This window comes from Propithecus coquereli, unplaced genomic scaffold (genome assembly GCF_000956105.1).
Source record: "Propithecus coquereli isolate 6110/MARCELLA unplaced genomic scaffold, Pcoq_1.0 Scaffold789, whole genome shotgun sequence".
Taxonomy (NCBI): Eukaryota; Metazoa; Chordata; class Mammalia; order Primates; family Indriidae; genus Propithecus; species Propithecus coquereli.
This window is the reverse complement of record NW_012154051.1, coordinates 43,893-60,179: the sequence shown is the minus strand read 5'-3', so window position 1 is coordinate 60,179 and position 16,287 is coordinate 43,893. Positions and strand designations below refer to the sequence as shown.

The following is a 16,287-nucleotide window of genomic DNA, read 5'->3' as shown; positions in this document are numbered from 1 at the left end:
TCTGGCTCGGAGTCCCCTCCTGAGGTCAGCACCCCTGGCGGATCTTCAGGTCACCAGTGCTGGCCCTAGGGTCTCCTCTTGCGTGCAGAGTCAAACCACAGCACTCCTATGCAATGGCCTCTTCTCTAATGCACCACCTCACCCACGCCCACCACGATGATATCCGTCCACCTGCACTTGACCCTGTCTGTACTTAAAGGTTTCTGGCCACCCCTAACTCAGGAAACTCGAGACCTGCAGAGTTAAAATGATTTAATCAGCGAGAAGCCAGGAATAGAACCGATTACATTCTAAACATTAGACCATGCTTCTTTGCTTCCCAATTTTTAATGGACACAAGTGCAACCCTGGGATCTCGTTAAAATGCAGATTCTGATTCTGGAGGTCTGGGACAGGCCTGGGATTCTGCATTTCTAACAAGCTCCTAGGAACTAGGCTCATGCTATTCAATATGGTAGCCACTGGCAAAGTGTGGCTGTTTGAATAATTAATTATCAATTAATTAACTCGAATTAAAATGCAATGAAAAATTCTGTTCCTCACTTGCACAAGCCACATTTCAGGTGGTCAACAGCCATGTGTAGCTACTGGCTGCTGCAGTGGACAGATATAGAACATTTACGTGATTGTAGAAGGTTCTACAGGACAGTGTTGGACTATTCCATTCAACACTCTCCTTCCGTACAGTTAGGGTCCTTACACTTTTCAGGGGTCTGTCACATTTCACATTTCAAGTAAACATGAAAAATGTTCAGCACTAATGCCCAGCATGAAATGAAATTGCATTTTTTACGAAATTGCTTTGAAGGTGAAGAACGATGTCATTGGGCCTCAAATCTCAGCATGAGCAGCTCAGGAGCCTCAAGACTTAAAAAGAAAATTCCAGTTTCTCAGTTTTCCTCTAAACTTGGGAAGTTTTGTTCTTAGACAAAGCAAAACAAAACAAAGCAAAAACAACCCAAAAATCCCCAAGACCAAACAACCAACCAAAACCCCAAACCAAAAGCCAAAACTCAAGACAAAAACCCAACACACAAATCTGAGTACAAAAGAAAGAAAAAGAAAGAAAGAAAAAGAAATTGAGCATTCTGGCAGCAGAGTTTCTGAGCTGGATGTTCTTCAAAGGTTTTGCTCCAGCATCGGGAAAGTTCTAAATATACGTAAGTGTATTTTCTGCCCTAAAATAGTCTCACATTGAGTCACTTCTCCAAATAAGCCATGCAACGTATCAGGGGGTGGCTGTGTTGTTAGTATGGGAGGAATGGTTGATGGTCGTGGGTAAAAATAACAGCACGTGTATTTGTATGAGGTTGGAGGTTTCTCCAAATGCTTTCCTCTTTGTTATTATCCTTCCACAGATTGTAGGCCCCCGAGGTGGGCAGGGCGGGGCTGATTTCTCCCCATTTGGCAGATGAGAAAGACTGAGGCCCACAGAGGTCAAGCGACTTGCTCAAGGTCGTTTAGAGAGTTAGTGACACAGCTCGGGTTAGAACTCAGGTCTCCTTGAGACCCCGGATGTGGCCTTGGTTGCTTGGGCATTGGGCATGCATGCACGCACTTGCACACACATGCACGTGCACGTGTGCACACGCACACACACTCTACCTGCGCTGGCTATCACGGGCTGCAGCCAGACCGTGGACTTCCGTGTCACCACGGGGGAGGGGAGGCCCTTTACGGGGAAAGAAACGCAAGCGTTCCGGGTACCTAGAGGGGAGAATCGATGGTGCCCTATCTCTCCCTGAAGGAGGGGTGAGGGGAAACCTCTGGGAGTCCACCCAGGATGGGGTGGGAGGGGGAGGGGCAGGGAGAATGAGGACTACGACTCTGGAGCCGGGTGCAGCAGGAGGGCTGACTACAAGGGACTCGGCGATTGTCCCTCCCCCGGATATTGAACGTATGTGAGTTTGGCAACATGTTCGGGACACGAAGAAAACCAGCAGGGACTTCCTGCATGACACAGCCTCGAAGCACCAGCGGCTACAGCATTCGATGCTCACCTTGGGACACAGGGATGTGCTCTGTGCTGGAGGGGACAGAGTTGGCCTCAATGAAAGGCAGTCCAGTGCGCACATGACATATGTCCTATACCTTGCGGGTATAGGGTACACCTGAAGCTCTGCTCAGGGTAATTTTGATTGCGGATGTTTTCCGCCTTACCAAATACCCTCAGAACACACCCTTTCGATTCGATCCCACCATGAACCTCTCTTGACTACAGGTATTTTTTTATCTTAAACACTATCTTATTTTTCAAACTCAACTGTCGCGTTAGCTGCAACCCCACTGTGAACGTCACACAGGAAAGTTCGAAGGAAGGAAGCTCCTTTCGCTGATGTTGGAGGTGGGTTTCCAAAGGGGGGGAAGTTATAAGAACGATATTGCCCAGTGAACTCACATCTAGTTTCCGATTTGATTCTTACCAGTGAGAAAGTGAAGGCAGGTATTATAATCTCTATCCGATCAGAAAAAGAAACTGAGGCACAAGGCTGTGAAGTGACTTCGTGAGAAACCAAAATATCACCCCAGTGGGCCACAGGCCTCCCCCCGACCCAGCTAAAATCGGTCACACAGGGACTTTAGGTCCCAACCACCATCCAGAACTCAAACATGGAACTCTAGGCACCCGAAGTCAATTCCCAGTTACTGGGGGGCGGTGTCGGGTGACAGTGGAGGGCTCATTCACTTACTTCCTTTCCTCCTGCATGGAGTTGGGGTGCCTCATTTCCATCAAAGCACAGCCGAATTTCTGGAGGCCGAAACAGGTGAGTGAAACGTGTTAGTAAATCTGGAATCGGGGCGGGCACCGAGGGTCTGGGGTCCTGGCTGGCAAAGGCTGATAATGGCCCGGGAGCCAGGAAGGCAGGGGCGGCCAGGGACTCAGGCTGCACGTGCGCTGCAAGGGGCCGGCTGTTTAAGCGACTGCAGGCGCGGACCCCCCTCCCCAGCACACAACTCCCCCTTGTAGCCTCCTCTCTATAAAAGCATCGTTCCTACGTCCCTCATCTGGAGCAGGGGCCACCAAGCTCATGACTGGACCATCCATTCCGAACAAGGAGCTCACTTAGGTGGCAACATTTTCACTAGGGACCAGCTGACCAGTGGATACCACTGGACTGAGAACTTAGAACTGTCCGATCTTTGCATAACTTGGATCCACATCGAAGTCACCGGCTTGGAGGCTCTGAGGTTTGCTACTGAATAGCAGGTATAGGGAAGGGTCCCCACGGCAGCCCTTCCTTCTCCTGGATGATGGAGCCACACGCTAGGACAGGTGAGCGCTCATCTCACCTCCCCGTTCTCAGGGGGGTCTCCATTGCCAAAGGTGCTGGTGACCACCAGGACCAGAGTTTCATGTTCCAGGTGCACGATGTCATATTCTTCCATGGACATCACCTAGGTGGGCAGGGGCAAAGGCACGGGGCGGGGGAGAAGAAGGAAGAAGGTGACGAGGAGAGAGAAGTAGGAGAGACACAAAGTGATGGAGGAACAGAAGGAGGGAGAAAGGAAACAGGTGAGTCATTCTGAGCCATCTCCTTTGGAAGGAGAAGCAAAGTTCTGGGGTGTCAATATTTCGATGGGCTCAAGTGGGAAGAACTAAAAGCTTATGGGTGGTGTGGAACCTTATTATGGTCACTGCGGCCTGAAGGACTGACCGCAGGGAGTCTGTGGCAATGTCCAAGCGATTGGCTACCAGTAGAAGCAGCTTTTGATGGAGTCCCTTGGGCTTCTTACAGCCAATTCATTCTGGATTCTTCTGGACTCCATTTAGGCTGGGAATGACCTGGCTGTATCTGGGCAACTCTGCTCAGCTTCCTCTCTGATCCCCCATCCTGCCATGTGGAGCACTTGGGTGCAACAAGTCTGAGACACCTGCCTTAGGAAAAGATTGTTGCCCTGTGTCTTATCTGAGCAACATTCCTCAAAATGGGCAGCCCAGTCTCCCGGGATCCTCCATGAAAATAAGTGGTCCATGCTCAAATATGTTTGGGAAGCATTTATGTTCTATCTGCTCCTCTTTTGGAGATTATAATACACAGTTGTAGCTTAAAGGCACTGAGAAGTCCTGTAACAATGAAATCCATTGAGCTATATTTCGTGCAGAGCTTCCCAAACTGATCTCAGAATGGTTTCTTATTAACCCTTTAACATTTTGTTCTAGAGATAGGGATTTCATTTTGAAACTCCTAGACTCCTGCGGGGGTCATGGAGACAAGGACATCACTGTTCCCTGAGATTTATGCAAATGTGTGTATGTGAGCTCAGGGGCATCTTTGGGCATGCTTTCATCCACTGTTGAAGCGGTCTTCTCTTTCCGTCTTTATTTACCACAAGAGGCCGGGGAGCTGGCCCCTACCCACCTTGGCATCAAAGGCGTGTTTGAAGATCTCGCACAAGGTCTTGGCGTAGGCTTGCGACTTGCCCGTCTCTGTGGCGTAGAGGATGGTGGCTTTGACCCTCTTGGCCATAGCCTGCCCCATCAGCTTGGCTGAGAACTTGACAGCTCTGTGGGGAGAAGAGGATGATGAGGAGAAATGGGAAACAGAGAAAGGGAGAGAAGATGTCAGATTGATTGGGACTTTTGGGCAAGAACCACGATCCATGAAATTTAACAGGTGAGAACGTACTTTCTTGATCTTTGATGACTTTGGGGGGGGGGTCCCTTCAGACATCTTGAAGCCCCTGAGTTTAGGTACCATATTGAGGCCTTCATTAAATCCCACCAGAGCAATTAGTTATGAGTTGAAACAGGTGGTTAGTTTTGTTAGTTGGTTCTTGGTCTGCCAAGATTCGTTCCTTCCTTCATTTGCCAAATATTTGTTGAGTGTCTGCGTGTCGGGCAATGTTACAGGAGCTGAAGGACTTAGAGAACATAGCTATGAACATGCAGGGGTCATGGGGCTCATACTCATGTGTGTGTGTGTGTGTGATTGAGAGATATATAGAGAAACGCATCTCTGATATGTCACCAGGCATTGAGTTAGAAGGCATTTTAGAGCTGTATAGATTCACACAGGAAGAGTCAGGTCTGGATTATTCATCATTGTACATCCAGGATCGTGTACAGAGCCTGGTACCTAATAGGCACTAAATAATTATCGATCTAAAGAAATTATGAATTTCAAAAGATGCTGCCACTGAAGCCCTGGGGAGTTTAAATGTCAAGTCCATCCTCTTTCTAGCTAAACAGAGAAGCCCAAACCAGGCCTCCTTCCTTCCCTGCTACTGTGCAGGGGGTGGGGGGTGGGGGGCAGAGAGGTCAGAGGCTCAGGAGTACCCTGGGCTTCTGAGCAAGCCTCCCTGTTCCAACGAGGAATCTCGGTGTAGACAAATTGCTAATTATCCCCCACCTGGTGCTTAGTGGCGGTAAATTCATTATTTTTTAGAAATAGGGCAACCCCCTGCGCTGCAGGAAGACTCCGAGCTAAGGGGGAGAAACAGACAGAATAAAAGGTACCTGGAGGGTTCCCTTTGAATGATTCGAACGTAAAAATGCATCTATAATTAATTCCCATTGTTACTACCCGAAACTTAATAGCGCAATTAACGTTTTAGATTTCTCCCTCCCTTCTTCCTCCAGAGACAGAACTGAACTGAAGCCAACGGCTGGCCTCCCGGAGAGCATCTGAGATGCGGTCGACAGGGGAAAGATGGCTGCGATGTGTTCTTGCTAGGCTGGAGGGCGGACGGGGGTGGAAGCAGAGAGAGAGGGACAGAGACCCCACGGGCCATATTAACGGAGCCAGGCTGGACTCCCTGCAAGGCCAGCCGTGTCTTGCTCTGGGATCCCCAGCTTAGACGGCACCTGTCATCCAGCTAGACATGATTCATAGAGTTCCGGGTTCGAGGGGGCTGAGGAAAGAGAGTAAGTAGCTTAGTTCATACCCGTATCTCTTGCCCCAAAGTTAGTTACAAACGGCAGTCTCTGTTGAGTGGACCAGTGGGGCTCTCTTTCTTTGGGCACAAGGCTGGCATCCCCATGAAATCGTCTCGGTCAGTCCCATCCTTCTTCTGGGCGGGTTCCCTGGCTGGCTAAGCGTTCTTTGGGAAAATCACTCCTCAGTAGTCTTGGCCCATAATCCCCTTCCTTCCCCTCTTTGCTCAGTTACACCTTTTTCATCTCATTCTTCAGCTCCATGGTCACCTCCTCCAGGAAGCCCTCCCTGACCTCCCAAACTCCGTGAACCATTATTATGTCCCTGAATCATTCCTCGGTGGCACCTGCCACAGCTGCCACGTGTACTGCATTTGTGTGACTCTCTGACAAATGAATGGCTGTGAGCTTCACGAGAGCAGGGACCACGTTTGTCTAGCTTGCCATCACATCCCTGGGGCCTTGCACGGTGCCTGGCACAGAGAGGCACTCGGTACCCACTTGTTGGCTACATGAATGAATGATTGAGTAAAGGAGTGAGTGAAGTTAGGGTCCAGCCCTGGACCAGGGTGCTGTCTAGGCAACGGTGTCCTGAAGCTGACATCCCAGCTCTTCCCTACTCTGGGTTCAGTGACTTCGGTTCAGTCGGTCACTGAAAATTGGCCACAGTGGGGGAATATTTACACCATGGAAATTGGCAAACACTGCAAATCAAGGTGTCACTATTCCTGTTGCTAGGAGAGCTGGTTCACCAACACATCACTGCCTCTGGGACAAGAATCTAGGAAGCGGGGCCAAAGACAGTGAGATTGAGAAGAGCAGGAGTTGAGGGCAACATGCGAATCTCAGACTCAGAGGCAAACGAGGCACATGCGCGCTGGAGAAAACGGAGCAATCGCATCCTACGAGAGGCCGCAGGGTGCAAGCATCTGCCCGGCTTCCTTTCTGGGCCTCTCTGAGTTTGTGGACACGTCCACCCACCCACCCACTCCCTGCAGGAGACTCACTCCGCCAGCTTCTTGAAGCCAATGGCTCGCCGCTTTGTGGGGGTCCCGTTGGTGCCTTTCCAGACGTGGGTGTTCCAAGGGTCAGGCTGCGCAGAGAGGAGAGGACGCTGGTCACTGTGGTGAGGGCATCCGCCTCCCCCCGGGGACGCTCAGCGCTGCCCGGGGCTTGGGGCTGCCCAACCCTCGGCCCTGGAAGGGAGGGATTCTGCCAGCCCCTGCACTGCCCTGCTAGCCCTTCCTGCTCAGCCCCTACACGCTCTTCCTGCGACCCCTGACCGCTCAGTCGTCTCTGCTGGTCTTTCGGCCAGACCTGCGTTGTCCGCTGTGGCGGCCACCAGCCACACGCAGCCACTCAGTGTCCAAAGTGCCGTCCTGGATTGAACTAAATGTAACACGCGTGCCGGATACGGGACACTTAGCAACAGCAAGCGGCAGGGAGGGGGCGGGACCTGGTACTCGAAGGACGGGGTGAGCCGGTAGTTGAGCATCTCCTGGTGGAACACGGGGGTGATGCTGCCCGACATGGGCGGCACGATCCACACCCAGTCGGCCGGACAGCCCCCCCGGCAGCGGTACTCGTTCTCCATGTGCTTGATGAAGGACTCGGTGGCAGAGTGGTGGTCAACGATGGTCACTTTGTCGCTCTGTGGGAGGAGAGGGGACAAGGAGTCAGGAGGTAAGAGAAGCTGAGGTTTTTGGGGGACCCTCTTTCCCATAGAGCAGCGTTTCCCAAAGGGTGGTGGTCCCAGAGACGATTTCAAGCCGTGTAAAGTGAAACAGCGATTCGCTCCCAGCCCTTCTGATGAGACCCGGGAGAAAGTCTCCGTTTGGTGCTAACGTGTCTTTGACACCTTTCTTGCCGATCTTACTAATCTTCGCCCCTCCCATCCCCCCACCTTTTTTAAGAAGGTAGAAGAATCTCAGGCAGGATCCAGGTAGAGTCGAACAACTTTGTTTTGCTTTCTTTGTGTTTGCTTGTTTGTTTATTTAACATTACAATTACCTTGTATTTATGCCAACAACACAGGCTCCCCACTTAGGGTTGCGATATAAAATCCTCTTAAAATACAGATTTTTAAGTAATAAAGATGAGTTGCTTAAAAAATAAAACGAGCAAATCACAGCAGGGGTGCGGGTGGACGGGATGTCCGGGAGCGCTGGCGCAGGGCCCTGCCCCGGTTGGCAGGTTGGAATTGACCCCTCGTCTACGCCGTGTTTTCTCTCTCTGCCCACAAAGCCTTGCCTTCTTCCTGCCCTTCTCTCTTTTTCATACTCATCTCACTCTCTGCTGTCTGTTGCTGCCAGCCTTTGTGCCAGTCTGCCGGGCCACAAGCCACGCTCCCGAAGCCTCTCTTCCTCCATGGTTAAGGAAGAAGGGAGGTGACCCCGTTTCCTCTTGTCCCGTCTGAACTCGTCCCTTGCCTTTGATATCCTTTCTTGTACCCATTCTCCCCACACCTGACACGGGGACCTACGGCTTCTAATCACATCTAGCCATGGCTCGATTTAACGTGTCCGTTCTGCCGACTGTGTGTGCCTGTCATGTGTTTCTATGGGGTCCGGCTGCCTAGGCTGGAAGCCCCCAAAGGAGAAAGATGGTCTCTATGACAGCGACCCCTACTCTCCAGGTCGCCTGGTTTGCCCGGGAGAATCTTGGTTTATGTCCATTGTCCTGGCATAATTATTACTAATGTCTTCCTTCCGCTTCCAAGTTTTCTTGTTTAGGCGGTTCATTTTCCCGGCCTTCTTCTTTTACCGTTTTTTGCCGCGGGGCCCCCTGCTTTTGGGGGCTTGGTTTTTTTTGCCATTGGGGTTGGTTATATTTGTCTCCGGTACGTGATCGTCTGAGTCCCTAAGAGATGACAAGACACACAGTGTGCCCTGTTATCTCACTTCTGAGAACCCTAAGCAACAAGTCACAACACCCCGCCCTCAGCTATTCATCTCTTCATCCAATAGTCCCCACCCGAGATCCACACTGGACAGCAAGGCACGTGGGACAGGAAGGAGACCCCGCTTGTGGACAGAATCTCCCCAAAGGCGGTTTCTGGACGTGAGGTCTCTCGCCCCTCTGCACCGAGGCTCGGAGAGGTTTTAGTTCCCGTTTGCGGCGTGGTCCTGGTGACCAGGGCCCTGGCGCTACCTGGAAGCTGTAGAGGACGGCAATGTTGATCTCCACCAGCGCCTGGTCCTTCCACAGGGAGGACGTCTTCCTCGTGTCTAAATCCATCTTTTTGGCCACTTCCTGAAAGCGGAAGGAAACACACACTCAGGCTGGGGTACCTCTGGCTTTCAGATTAAAGAGGGACAGGATTAGTGTCATTAATTAATTTCTTAATTAGTTAATCAGCTCATTCACAGACAATTAACTCACTCACTCACTCACTCACTTAAAAGCTGTTTTTATGGAGAGCCGACCAGCTGCAGGAAACTAGAGACTTGGCTGGTCCTTTAATTATTAAGCTTATGCGCTAATGGGGGAGAGAGACAGTTCATATTTTGATACGTGCTAATTCCTGGGAAGGAGATAAGGAAATGGGATGGAGAGGAATGTGGGGGCTGGGTTCATGCAGGCAGGGAGGTCAGGGAAGGCCACTGCATACAAGGTGGGACCTAAGTGATGAGAGGACATTTGCAGATGGGGGAAGGGAATATTCTAGGCAGAGAAAACAGCAAGTGCAAAGGCCCTGGGGTGGCGGTCAGGTTTGGGCTGTGTGAGACACAGAAAGGCCAGTGTGCTTGGAGGGTGGTGAGGCAGGACTGGATGATGTAGGACCTTGAAGAGTGTGCCAAGGAGTCAGGATTTTATTCCAGATGTGATGGGGGGGGCGGTCTTTGGAGCATTTTAAGAAGAGATCTAGGTCTGTGAGTGACATCATCTGCTTCCTAGTATGAAAATCTTCCCATCCATTCTACTCCACCCCCGGAAGGGTTATAACTTATCATCACGGGTGCTTTGAGCTCATGGGGACACCTGTTGGATCCCTTCCGACAGATGGGGAAACTGAGTCATACAGAGGTGCCTGGACTTGTCCAAGGTCCACAGAGCCAATTGGCCTTGGATTTGGATCCCAGGGAGATGTCTAACGTCTAAGACTCGGGAGCGACTCCCAAACCAGCCGGTGCCTTTGGCAAAATTACTTGCAAAAAACAACTCATGACATGTATGTTACAGCTAAGGCAGGAGCTGGTGTCAGAAGCAGGGAAGACCCAGCAGCAAATGCATTAATTAAAGCCCCACTTTTCACTTCCTCTGTCAATATTAGTCACCAGTGGGAACCTAGGTCTCATTACGGAGCTCGAACGCAGCCATTTCTTAGGTTTGAGCAAATTTCTCCCCGGCCCCAGCTGTCAACATTTGTACATAATGGCAGTTGGAATTGGAGGGCTGGGGTGGGAGAGAGTCTCATTTAGGTTACCCGGTAACTACTCTTTGCAACTGAAATGTAAGCAGAGGTCAGAAAACAGACTTATTAATTCACTCTTTGAGGCCGAGGCGTTAGGATCTGTTTGGGGTCTTTATGAGTGACCCATTTGCAGAGAGTAAGAAATCTGACGCCGCTTTACATAAATACATACAAAACTCGAGTTAGTTTATGACAGAGGAAAGTATGTACAGCTAGTCATGCTGTGATTATTATTCTATTTTGGTTAAAAGAACAGAAATTAATTGCAGGGAAAAAAAACCCTCTATGACTTAAAAAAAAAAAAATCCCCAAATGTGACTTGAGCCATGCTCATGGAAATTGCCTGAAATGTCTTTTCCTTTTTTCAGAAGCTTGTTCGGATCAGCGGCTACCCAGTAGAATCCCCCAGGGAGCTTTGCAAAATGCTGGTGCCCAGGCCGTACCAGAGAGCGATCAGAACCCCCAGGGAGTGTGACTCAGGCATCATAAAGCCCCCCAGGTGCCACCAATGTGCAGCAAGGCTGAGGGTCCCTTGCGTCTATTTTCCAGGGTGACATGAGTGGAGTTTAACAATATAAACCTAACGCTTGGTTCTGAGTTCTAATCTTGTCTCCGGGGCTATTCACTGTGTGACACAGGCCTAGCGCTTCACTTCTCTGTTTCTTGGCGCCCTCTTTTGAAACAAAGCCAACAGCAGCAGACTGTTGTCAGAGACATTTGCTGACAGAAACACAGCAATCATGGTGCTTTCACCGAAGTTGAGCTTCAGGAAGCTCCGCTCCAGCACTTTCGAGTAGATAAGGATGACTCAGCCCGGGAGAGAATCAGACCCTCCGCCGAGAAATGCTTAGAGCGGGGAACCACTGCCAACCCTCCTCCTCTGCTTTTCAGAAAAGAGACTCACTATGTCCCGAGTTTGTGGGTCATCCTCAAACTCTGCTAACGAGGGTTAACACTGAGAGGCAGTGTAGCAGAGTGGCCATGAACTTGGAGCCATAAAGCCAGACTGGGCTCACATCCCAGCCCTGCTGCCTGCCAGCCGTGTGACCTTGAGGTTGTCACTTCATCCCTCCTAAAGGCCTCAGTTTCTTCATCTGTGAAAGGGGGATTATCATACCTCGAGGTTATGGTAAGGATTAAATGAGCACGTAATATATGCAGAGTGCTTTAAACAGTGTTAGCACATGGTACGTGCTATGTGTGTCTTTGCTGTTATTTTCATCACCAGTAAAGAAAGACACAGATGCCTCTGGAATTTCCAGGGGTTCGCCAGGGTTGCAATTCTGTTCTAACCCCTTCCAGTTTCCAAGCTCCAAAGCTTGGCTGTGGGGAAGGCCTGCTGAGCCAGCACCCACTGCCTTACGCTTCCCTCTTGGCGTGACCAGGGTGGGATCTCACCTCCAGGATGTTGTAGCGGGAATTGTCACAGTAATCGCGGACGCCGATCTCCGTGCCCATGTACCAGCCGCTGAAGGGACAGGCGCTGAATTCCAGGCCGCCGATCTCCAGAAGCATGTTGGACACAGCGGGCAGGCCGTACCACTTCAGCCCCAGGTCCTTGAACCACTCGAACCTGCGGAAAGAACGCAGCCCAGCTCACCACGGGGCAGGGGTCTCATGGGCAGACACGTGAGTGGAGAACCTTAGTCTGGGGATGCTGAAATGCTAAGGGCGGACTGTGTCAGAATCTCATTCCTGGAGCCCCCTTCAGAGCTGTGGAATCACGGGTTCCACAGTGGGGGCCTGAGAATATGCATTTTAAACATGTCCCCAGATGTTTCAGATGGATGTCCAGGCCTGAAAACCACTGCCTTGGGCTTCTGTTTCTCTCCCAAATCTACCCTGAAAAGTGAATCCAGGAGAAAGTGTGGGGACCTCGCTCTCCCCCAATCTGCTGAGCTCCTTCCTACCTCAGGGCCTTTGCACAAGCAGTTCCTACTTCCTGGGAGCTTCTCCCTGCTGTGCTTCAGCTCTGACCCATACTTCGATTCTCAGCTAAAATGATGCTTACTCTGAGAAGCCTTTCCTGGTGTCCAGTTGGCTCAGATGATTTCAAGCTTCTAGGTATCATAAATTTCACTTGCAGCACTTCATTAAAATTAAGCAGTTATCGTGTGTGTAAGATCTTTTCCTCCTTGAGATCATAAGCACTTTGGAGGCAGTGGCCCAGTCAGGCCCTAAAGCTAGCACAATGCCTGGCCTGGGAATGATAAACTGTGCTGAACCAAGACCATGAATGAAGGAATGATGCGGGTTAAGTTTTACTGAAGAGACTGGGTGAGTTCCCAGATATCAGATCAGAGCCACAGGACACTGGCTTCCTCTCCAGGCTGACGCTTGGGTTGAGGCACGTGAGGCCAGCCCTGGGTGCAAAATTTAAGGGAAGGGGTGCACCAAAAACTCAGTAATTGTGATCGATGCTGTTATTTATTTATGCAATATTTTAAATTAATGCAACATTTAAAAAAATCAAACTTCATGCTGTATATGTATGTACACATATATATGATGAACAAAATATCAACAATTTTAATAAAGACAGAAGCCACCCTGCACTGCATGACTCACTTCCCTTGTCTAACCCTAATCTCGGTCCTGAGCTGGATCCTTGCTTTAATGAAAATGTTGATATATTGTTCATCATGGGTTTTTTTCTTCTTTTTAAGAAAAATTAACTTTGAGACCTCAAATTGTAAAACCACTAGAAGAAAATATAGGGGAAGTACTTCAGGACATTGGTCTGGGAAGAGATTTTATGAGTAAGATCTCGAAAGCACGGGCAACAAAAGCAAAAATAAACAAATGAGATTATATCAAACTAAAAAGCTTCTGCACAAGAAGGAAACAATCAACAGAGTGAAAAGACAACCAACAGAATGGGAGCAAATATTTGCAAACTAGTCATCTGGCCTGGGATTAATATCTAAAATATAAAAGAGACTTAAACATCTCAATAGCAAAAAAAAAAAAAAATCTGATTAAAAACGGGTAAACGATTTGAACAGACATTTCTCAAAAGAAGACATACAAATGGCTAACGAATACATGAAAAAAATACTCAATATCACTAATCATCAGGGAACTGCAAATCAAGACCTTAGTTTTGCAAAATCTCACCTTAGTCAGGATGGCAATTATCAAAGAGACAAACAGCAACAACTCCTGGCAGGATACCAAGATAAGGGAACTCTTACACACTCTTGGTAGAAATGTGAACTAGTACAGCCAGTATGAAAGTTGCTCGAAAAGCTACAAATAGAATTGCCACATGATCCAGTAGTCTCACTACTGGGCATTTATCCAAAGGAAAGGAAATCAGTATATTGAAGAGACATCTGCACGCCCATGTTTATTGCAGCACTAGTCACAACAGCCAAGATGTGGAATTAACCTAAGTGTCCAACAACGGATGAATGGATAAAGCAAACGTGGTATAGATACACAATGGAATACTATTCAGCCATAAAAAGGATGAAATCCCATCATTGGTGGCAACATGGATTGAACGGGGGGACATTATGTTAAGTGAACTAAGCCAGGAATGGAAAGTTAAACACCGCATGTCCCACTCATATGTAGAAGCTAAAAAAAGTAGATCTCGTGGAAGCAAAAAGTAGAACAATACTCTGGTTTCTCTTCAGATTGTGAAATCTTTTGGCTTTTACTAAAGATTTCCGAGGAGATAAACAACTCTGAGTCTTAACCCATTTTTTTGAGGTCTTGTGTTTGCAGGGCTAGTAAAAAGAGAAACAAATGTATATAAAAAGAAGTAAAAAGTAGAACAGAAGATACTAGAGGCTGGGAAGGGGAGGGGGAAGAGAGGGATGGGGAGAGATTTGTTAAAGAACACAACATTCCAGCTAGAAAGGAGGAATAAGTTCTAGGGTTCTGTAGCACTGCAGGATGACTACAGATAACAATAACATATGGTTTCAAATAGCTAGAAGGAGGATGCTGAATATTCCCCAGCACAAAGAAAGGATAAATGTTTGAGATGATACTAATGACCCTGATCTGATCACTATACATTATACGTCCTGAACCATCACTAGGTACCTAATGAATATGCACAATTATGTGTCAATTAAAAAACTAAAATAAAATGCATTAACTTTGATTTTTAAAAATACTGCATTCACGTATTATTTATCTCAAGCATTACTGAGCATTTTAGCAAACCCCCTCGATTTTGTCCGATACTACTTTTGAGTCTAGCGCCTCCCTGTGGATGTCGTTCACTCTCAAAGGACAAATGCTGCTTGCGTTGCGGACCTCAGCTCTGGCAGCAGCTTCCCGGCTGCAAATTCCTTTTGAACTTGATCCACAACAGGTCCCATGGGGTTTTAAATAGTTCCCTCTATTGAAGACTTGTGCCCACAACAAGACAGTGGTACTTGTGCTCTTCCAACCCTTAGGGCTAGAAAAAGGGCAGGTCCTTGTCAATCACTCAGGAATGAGCTGAGGAGGGAAAGGTATATATGATTCAGAAGAGACAGTGGTCCCAAGGCTGGTCAAGGTGGACTTACTGGTCTTGAGGGAGTCCACTTTGCCCAAGACCTTCAGTGAGGACAGAACCAAGTCCCCCCTTCCAGGCTCTGTCTGGGCTGGAGAGACAGCCGGGGGTGGGGAGATGGAGATGGGCAGAGAGGGGCACTGGGAAACCCCCCACCGCCCCCAACCCACGTGGGTCCCTCTTACTTGGGGTGCCTGATGGGAACTTCCAACACCAGCTCTGGAGGAATCTGGAAGAGCTCAGGGTCGTTGCCGTTGGCCTGGAGCAGGAGCGGCAGGACGTCGAAGCGGCCTCTTGGGGGCTTCCAGCCCTGCTGCACGCAAATCTGCAACCAGACCCGGCCAGGTAGTGCCACCGTGTCCCAGTGTCCCAGACCCTACACACATGGCTGCTCTGTGGGAAGGGGGGCTGAGCAGAGGTCCGGATGCAAGCCCCCTGCAGCCACTCCCTCAGGAGGCTCTTGGACCACGTCACCTCCTTTATAAAGTTCTCCCTGACATCGCCACGGAACTAGTACAACTTCTTGTGGTCCCAGGGGGCAGAGGGCAAACCTTTCCTCCAGCTCTAAGCTTTGCAGTTTTGGCAAACTGTTGCACCTGCCCTGCGCTCACCCCACAAGTGTTCGCATTAGTCGCCATAAGATACAAAGAAAATCTACTGAATTTGATGAAGGCAGATGTATTAGAATTGCTACACAGAATGCATTTCTTAGAGTAGCTGTCCAATACAAATATAATTTGAGCCACATAAGTAATTAAAATTTTCTAGACATATTAAAAAAATCACAGGTGAAAGTAATCTTATTAATACGTTCACCTTAAACAATATAGTTTAAATTCAATAATATCCTTAATATTAATTTATTAATAATGTATCAATATATCCTAGTTATATATTTGGCATTAAAATTATTTCCTAATTTTTCCTAATATTTCCGAATCCAATAAATATATCAAATGTATGTAATATATAACACAATACATTAGATATCAACAGTTATTAATGATAAAATATTAATATGAATGTATATATTTAATATTAAATTTAAATATGTAACATAGTGATTAATCCAGTAAATCTATTAATTTATTAATATATTAGCCTCCCACTATATCCGCATTATTATTATGGCGACATGAAAAATGACCAGTGAGCTCTTTCCTCCTCCTTTTTGCCCTCAGGTTTCGAGATCCGGTGTGTATTTTCACGACGGCACATCTCCACTGGGAACCAGCTACATCTCATGTGCTAACAGCCACACGTGGCCAGCGTCCTTATGGGACACAGCAGGGTTAGAGGGTTTGGAAAGATGTAACTATTGCGGTTAGGTTTGGGCTGATTCTTTGTGTCGCGTTAGGGGAAGCTCTAAATCACAGACTTAACAGAACAGGTCCCGGTCAGCGAGTTTCTGGAGACGGAACGAGAGGAAGAGGCTGGGGCGTTTATGTTCTGGTGACCACGAGGACAAGGTCAGCCAAGTACACA

The 16,287-nt window shown here is 48.5% G+C and overlaps 1 protein-coding gene across 1 annotated transcript in view; it reads right to left on the bottom strand.

Moving 5' to 3' along the window:
* Nucleotides 1–16,287, bottom strand: part of NOS1 (nitric oxide synthase 1 (neuronal)) — a 78,307-nt gene that overhangs the window by 24,428 nt on the left and 37,592 nt on the right. Inside the window, exons 9-15 of the mRNA XM_012662895.1 lie at nucleotides 11,688–11,862; nucleotides 9,026–9,127; nucleotides 7,332–7,526; nucleotides 6,883–6,968; nucleotides 4,362–4,506; nucleotides 3,292–3,396; nucleotides 2,691–2,749 (exon numbers count right to left, since the gene is read on the bottom strand). Of these exons, the coding sequence (XP_012518349.1) occupies nucleotides 2,691–2,749; nucleotides 3,292–3,396; nucleotides 4,362–4,506; nucleotides 6,883–6,968; nucleotides 7,332–7,526; nucleotides 9,026–9,127; nucleotides 11,688–11,862 (867 nt within the window). The remainder of the gene's footprint in view (nucleotides 1–2,690; nucleotides 2,750–3,291; nucleotides 3,397–4,361; nucleotides 4,507–6,882; nucleotides 6,969–7,331; nucleotides 7,527–9,025; nucleotides 9,128–11,687; nucleotides 11,863–16,287) is intronic.